Source organism: Corvus moneduloides, chromosome 28 (assembly GCF_009650955.1).
Source record: "Corvus moneduloides isolate bCorMon1 chromosome 28, bCorMon1.pri, whole genome shotgun sequence".
In the NCBI taxonomy this organism is placed as follows: domain Eukaryota; kingdom Metazoa; phylum Chordata; class Aves; order Passeriformes; family Corvidae; genus Corvus; species Corvus moneduloides.
This window is the reverse complement of record NC_045503.1, coordinates 4,662,754-4,672,727: the sequence shown is the minus strand read 5'-3', so window position 1 is coordinate 4,672,727 and position 9,974 is coordinate 4,662,754. Positions and strand designations below refer to the sequence as shown.

At 58.7% G+C, this 9,974-nt stretch overlaps 1 protein-coding gene and 1 non-coding gene across 2 annotated transcripts; both read left to right on the top strand.

Annotated features, from left to right (window-relative positions):
• The first annotated feature begins 1,210 nt into the window (after positions 1 to 1,210).
• EEF2 (eukaryotic translation elongation factor 2) lies at positions 1,211 to 9,960 on the top strand. Its single transcript, XM_032092791.1, has 15 exons — positions 1,211 to 1,319; positions 1,934 to 2,148; positions 2,882 to 3,063; positions 3,149 to 3,360; positions 4,056 to 4,234; positions 4,486 to 4,591; positions 4,866 to 4,979; positions 5,127 to 5,265; positions 5,906 to 6,101; positions 6,258 to 6,516; positions 6,771 to 6,878; positions 6,962 to 7,315; positions 8,166 to 8,348; positions 8,427 to 8,559; positions 9,288 to 9,960. The coding sequence occupies exons 1-15, from the start codon at positions 1,317 to 1,319 to the stop codon at positions 9,479 to 9,481; spliced, it is 2,577 nt and encodes an 858-aa protein (XP_031948682.1). The 5' UTR covers positions 1,211 to 1,316; the 3' UTR covers positions 9,482 to 9,960.
• LOC116436151 lies at positions 4,649 to 4,717 on the top strand. The gene has a single exon (XR_004236966.1). It is a non-coding gene; the product is annotated as a small nucleolar RNA SNORD37 (small nucleolar RNA).
• Positions 9,961 to 9,974: the final 14 nt, after the last annotated feature.

Below are 9,974 nucleotides of genomic sequence, written 5' to 3'. Positions count from 1 at the left end.
TGCTATGGAAACCCCAAAGGCCGATAATTCATCCTGTCACGGTGGGAGAGCCGGGGCCAAATCCGTCCTGGGTGTAGCTCCATCGCTGTCCTGTCTGTCCCTGCCTGACACAGGCAGGCTGGGAATGTGCTGGGAATTTGGGAGCTGCCGGTGAGGCCGTCTGGGGACCGTGTCTTGGATTTAGGCTGAATTGGGGTTGTTCAGCCTGGAGCAGCTTTGGGGTGACTTATTTGTGGGCCTGAAGGGGCTGACAAGAAATATGGAGAGAGGCTTGGGACACAGGACGGAGGGACAGGACACAGGGAATGGCTTCCCAGTGCCAGAGGGCAGGGCTGGATGGGAGATTGGGCAGGAATTGTTCCCTGGGAGGGTGGGCAGGCCCTGGCCCAGGGTGCCCAGAGCAGCTGGGGCTGCCCCTGGATCCCTGGCAGTGCCCAAGGCCAGGCTGGACACTGGGGCTGGGAACAGCCTGGGACAGTGGGAAGTGCCCCTGCCTGGCAGGGTGGCACTGGATGTTCCTTCACGTCCCTTCCCACCCAGAGCATTCCATGACTCCATGATTTTTGTAAGCTTTAACGCCGACGAGGGCGCACGGCGACGGCTCGGAGCCCGAGCCCTGCGGCTCCGTGACAGCCCCTGCCCGGCGGGGGGGGCAGGCCGGTGCCGGTCCCGCGGGTCCCCCCGCTCGGTCCCGGTGCCTCCGCGCTCCTCCCCGCCCGCAGGGGGCGCTGCAGCACCGGTACCCCCGGTGCGCGCGGAGCGTGCGCAGTGCGGGCACCCTGCGGGACCGGGGCGGGGCGGGCCGGACCCACCGGTGCCCGGGACCGGTGCCTGCCACCGACGCTGACACCGGGCTCAGCCCTACCGCCTTCTCCCTGTGGCCGAGCCCTCGTGCTCGCCTGCCGCTCGGTGACACCGGCAGCGGGGCTCTCACCGCTCCGAGGGCGGCCTCACCGACCCCGGTGCCCCGGGCCGGTTGCCACACCGGCAGCGGGACGGGCGGACGTTCCCCTGGCTGCAGCCCGGTCGCTGTTCCCCCGGTGTCGCCCCGCTGTAGTCCCGGTGCGGCCGCGGTGACACGCACGTGGTCGGCGAGGCGGAACAGCCTCCCGACCATAGAGTCCGCCGGATAGAGCGGCGCGGCCACGCACGCGCTCGGCGCAGGCCCTGCCCCCCGGCGGTGCCGCCCTATAAGAGGGCACCGGCTGACGTCAGCGCTCTCTTCCGCCCGCTCTGCGCTCGCCAGCGAGACAGGGCCGAGCCACCGCCATTGCCGCGACCCCCCCGCCCCGCAGCATCCGCCGCCATCCGCCACCATGGTGAGCTCCTGCTGGCCGCCGCCGCTCCCGGGGGGATGAGCGGCCGTCGCGCTTCCTGTATCGCCGGGGATGGCGGTTCCGCGAGCGCTGCGGATCCCACGGCGGCGGCTGCGGCCTGTGCTGCCGGGCTGGGCCGCGGCTGCGGGGAGAGGGTGGGGCGGCGGGAGGGGGCCGGCCCGGGCGGCCGTGTCACCCCCGGCGCCGGCAGGAGCCGCCGGTGTCGGTGCCGGGGCTGCCGCTGCCCCGCGGGGCGCTGGAGCGGTCGCGCTGATGTGGCAGCGCGGTGGTGGCGCCGGGGACGGGGCGCTGCGGTGCCGGTCGTGCCTTATGTAACGCTGCGGTCTGGGCTGTCACTGTCACCGGCACCTGCCCGGGCTCGGTTTTGGGGACGTTTTGCGCCCAGCACCCGCTGACACCGCGGCTTGGGGGACACTGGGGCAGGGAGGGGTTGGTGCCGCAGCCCCGCTGCGGTGCCTTTGCTGCGGGCTGTGTTGTCACCCAGGCAAAGTTGGTGTCACCGTGACCATGGCAGATATTTATGGGAGATTGGGATTCCTTGGAATTGCCAGAGCTGTTTCCGTACACACTGAGTCCCCCTCATCTCCTCCCTCAAGGTGAACTTCACAGTAGACCAGATACGGGCCATCATGGACAAAAAGGCCAACATCAGGAACATGTCCGTGATCGCCCACGTGGACCACGGCAAATCCACGCTGACGGACTCCCTGGTGTGCAAGGCCGGCATCATTGCCTCGGCACGCGCCGGGGAGACCCGGTTCACCGACACCCGCAAGGACGAGCAGGAACGGTGCATCACCATCAAATCCACGTGAGTGCCCTCCCTTCAGGCTCCTGGTGTTCCCTGAGCTGAGCTCTGGGGAGTTTGACTCATCCAGGAGGTGGAAGAAGATGCTGTAGGGCTCTGCTCTAGTCCAGAAGCTCATCTCGTGCTCCTGAGGGTCTTGAATGATGCACCGAGTGTTGGTTGGCTTCTGCTCAGCCACTGAGCGATTCCTTGGTGGGCACTGGGGAAGCAGCAGCTTCCCCCTCCCAGTTTAGCACCAGGATTGTTGGATGTCCTGTGGATGTGGTGTGGAGACTCTTGGGAGCATCTCTGGGGATGTATCTGGTGGCTGTGAGGATCCTGAGGGTCCTGAAAAGGGGTGGAGAACATAGATGGGATTAGTAGAAAAACCCTAAATCCTTCATTTGGGAATAGAACCCTCTTTGGGTGCTTGAGAACTGCAGAGAGTTGGAGGAGGTTGGGATGCTGGAGGATGTCATGGTTTAGGAAGGGCAGATTGTAGCCCTGTGCTTCTGTTATCTCCCACATTGGTCTCCCACGAGTACACTTCAGGAAATCCTGGAGCCCAGCATTTAGGTGGGAAAAGATCTTCAAGGTCATCGACTCCAACCTGTTATCAGTCACCACCTTGTGAACCAGAGCAGAGCACTGGGTGCCACATCCAGTGGTGGCAGCTGTTTGTGTGGGGCAGAATGTTTCTGAGCTTTAGGGAGGATTAACCCAGATCATAATTCTAATAGTTTGTTGTGTATTTCAGAGCTATTTCTCTGTTTTATGAACTCTCTGAGAACGACTTGGCCTTCATCAAGCAGAGCAAGGATGGTTCTGGTTTCTTGATCAACCTCATTGACTCCCCTGGGCATGTGGACTTCTCCTCAGAGGTCACTGCAGCTCTGCGGGTCACTGACGGTGCCCTGGTCGTTGTGGACTGTGTCTCTGGTAAGGTTTTCTGCAGCTGGAGCAGTTTTGGGGGAATTTGGAGAGGAGCATAACTAATTCCCCACTAATTCCCTGTGTTTGGCAGGTGTGTGCGTGCAGACAGAGACTGTGCTGCGTCAGGCCATCGCCGAGAGGATCAAGCCCGTGCTGATGATGAACAAGATGGACCGGGCGCTGCTGGAGCTGCAGCTGGAGCCAGAAGAGCTGTACCAGACCTTCCAGCGCATCGTGGAGAACGTCAACGTCATCATCTCCACCTACGGAGAGGGAGAAAGCGGCCCCATGGGCAACATCATGGTGAGGGGTGGCTCTGAGCGCTGGGCTTGGAATGAGCCACCGTGGTGAGAGGGAGCAGTTCCCTCCTCAGTGGTCATTCCTTATCCCAGGCGGAGAAGTGAAGGGGGAATCTCAAAGGTGCCTGAACTCTCTGGGCTTGGGGCTCTCGCTGGCTCCCCTCCCAAAGCTCTTGTTCAAGGCCTGAGCAAATAAAGGCTGGGATTGTTGCCCAGAGCAGCTGTGGCTGCCCAATCCCTGGAAGTGTCCAAGGCCAGGTTGGACGGGGCTTGGATCAACCTGGGATAGTGGAAGGGGGTGGAATGAGATGGGCTTTAAGGTCCCTTCCCACCTGCTCTGCTCCTGCTGGGTTCCTGGGAAGGGAGCAGGGCTGTGGGGCACAGGTTCTGAGAAAAAGCTTTTGCTGTATTCTTGCATGCTGGAGGTGTCCATGCCTTCCCGATCCTCCTGGGAAGGATGGGAATCCTGCCTGCATGTGGATCTAAGCTGTTGGAGCACACACCTGGTGGGAGTGGAGGAAAACCAGCCCAGTTCTGTGGTGCAAAGCTAAAATGGTGCCTGTCCCGGACCTGAGAGGTGGTCAGTGGGACAGAACTGCTTGAGAGTCCCAGTGTCCAAGACTCTTTGTACTGGAGTGGTTTTGGGATGGAATGGACTCAGAGCTGTTCCCCTGACCCAGCTCTGCTGTTCCCTCTCAGATTGACCCGGTGCTCGGGACCGTGGGCTTCGGCTCGGGCCTGCACGGCTGGGCCTTCACCCTGAAGCAGTTTGCTGAGATGTACGTGGCAAAGTTTGCTGCCAAGGGAGATGCCCAGCTCAGCCCAGCCGAGCGTGCCAAGAAAGTTGAGGACATGATGAAGAAGCTGTGGGGAGACAGGTGAGGAGGGAATGGTGGTGACTGGAATTCCAGATCAGCTCTGCATGGCTGCAGCCTGACACTGCAGAGGGTGGGTGAAGGGGGAGGGTGTGGTTGTGCCTGATTTAACAGGAGTTAAGAACATTTTGGTAGTGCTGGAAACGTGGATGAGGGGGAAGGCAAGGAATGCCTCTTCCTGAGCAGGCAGAACAAGCCATGTGTCTGTAGCTGACCTAAGCGTGGACAGTTGTCTGATTTCCTTCTCTCTGCAGATACTTTGACCCTGCTACCGGCAAGTTCAGCAAATCTGCCACCAGCCCTGATGGAAAGAAACTGCCCAGGACCTTCTGCCAGCTCATCCTTGACCCCATCTTCAAGGTGAGTTCCTCAGGGTTCCTCCCTGGCCGGCGCCTCCCACTCTCCGCATCCGTTCCGTGCGTGATGATGGAAAATTTCTTCACTTTGACCTGACTTGTTTGATTGAAGAAATTCAGCTGTCTGACACATCTGGGTACCCTGGGACAGATGGGCTGTGTCTGCTGGAGGGAGGCTGGGCGCTGAGGAGGAACAGGAATTCTCTGCAGGCGCAGCGGTGCCACTGCAGATCCAAACCGGGTCACAGCAGCGCTGCCAACGGCTGCTCTTGTTGCAGGTTTTCGATGCAATCATGAACTTCAAGAAGGAAGAGGCGGCTAAACTGATTGAGAAACTGGACATCAAGCTGGACAGTGAGGACAAGGACAAGGAGGGCAAACCCCTGCTGAAGGTGAGGCTGGTCTGAGTCCTTTGGGGAGCAGCTGAGCAGTTGTGCTGCTCCAGTTGTGTCACCATCAACCCACTTGGGAGGTGGGGAAGGACGGGGAGGTGAATCCCCGCTGTGAACACTCTGACTGGGTCCTGCTGCTCTGCCCAGGCCGTGATGAGGCGGTGGCTGCCAGCTGGAGATGCCCTGCTGCAGATGATCACCATCCACCTGCCTTCCCCCGTCACAGCCCAGAAGTATCGCTGCGAGCTGCTCTACGAGGGCCCCCCTGACGATGAGGCTGCCATAGGTAGGATGAGTTGCTGCTTTGCAGCCAGGCCTCAGCTCCAGCAGACTTCTAACTGGCTTGTTGTCCACATGAATGACTCAGGAGTGTCTGGAATTCTTGAGTCTGTAGCTTTTATAGCATGGGCCAAACAGGTTTAGTGGCTCACAGCTCTGTTCTGGCGGACTGAACTGGCTGAGTAACCTGAGAGTAGCCAGAGGGTTCAGCTGAGCCTGGATTTATTGAAAACATCTCTTGGTGGTGTGATCTTCCATTGTATCACAGAACAGGTGGGGTTGGAAGGGAACTTGAGAGTCATCCAGCCCCATCCCCTGCTGTGGCAGGGGCACCTCCCACTGTCCCAGGCTGCTCCAAGCCCCAATGTCCAGCCTGGCCTTGGGCGCTTCCAGGGATCCAGGGGCAGCCCCAGCTGCTCTGGGCACCCTGTGCCAGGGCCTGCCCACCCTCCCAGGGAGGAATTCTTCCCAATCTCCCATCCAGCCCTGCCCTCTGGCAGTGGGAAGGCATTCTCCATTTCTTCTTGTCTAGACAGAAGCCCTTGGGCTGGGACAGCGGGTGCAGGTCCCATGTGGGGGTTTTGGGGTTGGTGCCAGATACATCAGTAACTCTGGGCTAAGCTGGTGTCTCTCTCTCCCCCTCCCAGGCATTAAGAACTGTGACCCCAAAGGCCCCCTGATGATGTACATCTCCAAAATGGTGCCAACCTCCGACAAAGGACGTTTCTACGCTTTCGGCCGTGTCTTCTCTGGTCTCGTCTCAACTGGCTTGAAAGTCAGAATCATGGGACCAAACTACACACCTGGCAAGAAGGAGGATCTGTACCTGAAGCCAATTCAAAGGTATGTCCTGGCTGGGGTGTGCTTTGGGGTTGTGGTGCTGTCTTAAGACTTCTTTTGTGTCTGAGGCCTGTCAGTGTGCTTGGTTATGGGCTGCAAGTCTCTGCTGAGTGGGATCTGGTCCCCTTCCCAACCTCACTAACCCACCTTTCCCTTTAGGACCATTCTCATGATGGGCCGCTACGTGGAGCCCATCGAGGACGTGCCTTGTGGAAACATCGTGGGGCTGGTCGGCGTGGACCAGTTCCTTGTGAAGACTGGAACCATCACCACCTTCGAGCACGCCCACAACATGAGAGTCATGAAGTTCAGCGTCAGCCCCGTGGTGCGCGTGGCCGTGGAGGCCAAGAACCCGGCCGACCTGCCCAAGCTGGTGGAGGGGCTGAAGCGCCTGGCCAAGTCTGACCCCATGGTGCAGGTGAGTGGCCGGAATGGATCCAGGGGGACAAGTGCTGGGCCCGCTGCCTCCAGTCCTGGCAAAGCCTTGAGTTGAGTGTTGGTCCCAGCCCTGCCAAAGTGCTGCCTTGCACCCTGGGTTGGTGCTGTGACACCCCCAGATCAGTGGGAAGAGCATCTGGAAGGAGCTCTGTGGGTCAGACACAACACAGAGTTGCTGATGTTTCTGGCTGTGGCTCATTCCGAAGCCTCACCCGCTGTTCCTGGTGTTCCCAGTGCATCATTGAGGAGTCTGGGGAGCACATCATCGCTGGCGCCGGGGAGCTGCACCTGGAGATCTGCCTCAAGGACCTGGAGGAGGACCACGCCTGCATCCCCATTAAGGTAGAGAGGCTGAGTGGTCACTGAGCTCGGCGTGGGGGTTTGGCTGGGGTTTGGTGCCTCACAGCCCCTCTCTGTCCCCGCAGAAATCGGATCCTGTGGTGTCCTACCGCGAGACGGTCAGCGAGGAGTCCAACGTGATGTGCCTTTCCAAGTCCCCCAACAAACACAACCGGCTGTACATGAAGGCCCGGCCCTTCCCCGATGGCCTGGCTGAGGACATCGACAAGGGCGAGGTGTCGGCCCGGCAGGAGCTGAAGCAGCGGGCGCGGTACCTGGCCGAGAAGTACGAGTGGGACGTCACCGAGGCCAGGAAAATCTGGTGCTTCGGGCCCGACGGCACCGGCCCCAACATCCTCACCGACATCACCAAGGGAGTGCAGTACCTCAACGAGATCAAGGACAGCGTGGTGGCCGGCTTCCAGTGGGCCACCAAGGAGGTGAGGACTGGGGTCTTGGTCTGGGTGGTGCCCGTGGCTCTGCTCATCCTCCTGTTTGTTTGGAAAAACGGTCACGCTGCAAAAAATTTGTAGTTCAGCATCTTGTAGGTTAAACAAAACTTGGTGGCAGCTGGAGTGAAGGTCTTGTAGCAGTTCAGGCACACTTAGCCTCAAAGCTTTCTCTCAGCATTGCAGAGAAACCCATCGTAGTACCATGAACTGAACTTTGTGGCTTTTGTGCTTCTCATTGAGCAAAATGCAGCATCTCTGAGGCAGGAACAGTCCAGGTGAAGAGCACAACTGGCATCAGAGGGAAAGGTGCTCTGAGAGTCTTGACAAGAGATCTGGCCTTACGTAGCAATTATTTTTCAGGGTTAGACAGGAGAGGATGGCAGGATAAGATGACAGACTGGGAACAGCAACAGGAAGGATTAATTCTCCTGTGTACTACTTTCAGTCTGAAGGAGATTCCAAGCCAACAACTTCTTTGACATTACTGGGACAAAAAACCTGTTTTCCCTGGCCAAATTATTTGGGTTTCAGCACCATCAATGTGTGTCAGCTCTTGTGGCTCGGACCTCAGAGCTGATGATGAGGGTGCTGCAGCAGTGGCCCAGAGGTGGGAGCTGGTGCTCCCCAGAACCCTTAGGTTGGGAAAGACTTCCACAAGTCCAGCCTTTGTAGGTTTGAAGGTTCATCCCTCAGCAAGGAGGTGGAGTGGCCAAGCAGCTCCTTGGTGCTCTAGGAACCGCTTCCATGGAGCTCCTGTGAGCCCGGGGAGCAGCATCCCGGTGTGGGAATGCTGCCTGCCCTGGGCTGGTGGTGTCTGACCCCCTCTGTGGCCTCGCAGGGGGTGCTGTGTGAGGAGAACATGCGCGCCGTGCGCTTCGACGTGCACGACGTGACCCTGCACGCCGACGCCATCCACCGCGGCGGCGGCCAGATCATCCCCACGGCCCGGCGCTGCCTCTACGCCTGCGTGCTCACTGCCCAGCCTCGCCTCATGGAGCCCATCTACCTGGTGGAGATCCAGGTGAGGAGCCCCTGCCAGCCCGCAGGGGTGGGGGGGACAGAGGTGGGTGTGCAGTCCTGACTCCTCTCCCTCCTGTAGTGCCCGGAGCAGGTGGTCGGAGGCATCTACGGGGTGCTCAACAGGAAGCGTGGCCACGTGTTTGAGGAGACCCAGGTGGCTGGGACCCCCATGTTCGTAGTCAAGGCCTACCTGCCTGTCAATGAGTCCTTCGGTGAGTCCTGGAGCCAGCCTGGGAGGGAGAAGGGAGAGCGTTGGGAAGGAGCTCAGGAGATCTTGAGTTCAGCTGTTCACCCGGCACCAAACCATGTCCCCACATCCTCATGGCTTTGAAATCCCTCCAGGGATGGGACTCAGACACTGCCTCGGGCAGCTGTGCCAGGGCTGGCCACCCTTTTGGAGAAGAAACTTTTCCTAATCTCCAGCCCTCCCCTGGGACAATTTATGGGTGTTTCCTCTGGTCCTCTCACTTGTTGCTTGGGAGAGGAGACCAAGGTTGCAGATTATTTTGCATGGGAGACTTTGCAAGGTCTTCCAGTTCCACGTCCTTCCATGGGCAGGGACACCTTCCACGATCCCCGGGTGGCCTTGGACACTTCCAGGGATCCAGGGCACCCTGTGCCAGGGCCTCGCCACCCTCCCAGCCAGCAATTCCTTCCCAATATCCCATCCAGCCCTGCCCTCTGGCACTGGGAGCCATTCCCTGTGTCCTGTCCCTCCGTGCCTTGTCCCAAGTCACTCTCCAGCTCTCTTGGAGCCCCTTTAGGCCCTGCAAGGGGCTCTAAGGTCTTCTGGAGCCTTTTTTCCATCCCCACCTCACACTGGTTGGAATCTTGGGAGGTTTTTGGGAGCTGCTTTGGGTTCCTCTGGTCTATCCATGGAAGTGACATCGAACTATGACCATTCCCATCCCACCTCACTTTTCTCTTGTGTTCCTCCCAGGTTTCACAGCAGATTTGAGGTCCAACACGGGGGGCCAGGCTTTCCCCCAGTGCGTCTTCGACCACTGGCAGATCCTGCCCGGGGACCCCTTCGACAGCGCCAGCCGACCCTGCCAGGTGGTGGCCGAGACCCGCAAACGCAAAGGGCTGAAGGAAGGCATCCCTGCCCTCGACAACTTCCTGGATAAACTCTAATGAAACTCATGGAACTCTCTGGGAGAACAGGAAAAATTGAATTAATTAGCGTTATCACCCATGCGGAGAGGGTTAGACGCCCGTGACCACCATCTTGTTAATTAATGGGTTTCATAGCGATTTTGAGAACTTCAAATATGGAAAACAAATGACAAAAAAAAAAGAAAAAAAAAAAAAAAGCCTTATAGGTTTCTGTGTTGCACATGACTCATCTTTGCCATTGTAACTAAAACATTTCCACTAGGTCTGCCCAATTCTGTATTTATTTGACTTCAAAAAAAAAAAAATACTGCTGCAGAATGGCCCAAAGTGGGGGTGGGGGGGAACAGGAGCATGAGGAAAACAGGGAGACAGAGAGAGAGAGAGAGACACAGAGGGGGTGAGGATGCCTTATCTGCAGCGTGACTGTCCGTCGTGCCCATCGCCGCCTGTATTAGTGCCACTGGAATTAATAAAAATTGGATAAATGGTGACGAAAAGCGACTTTTTTTTA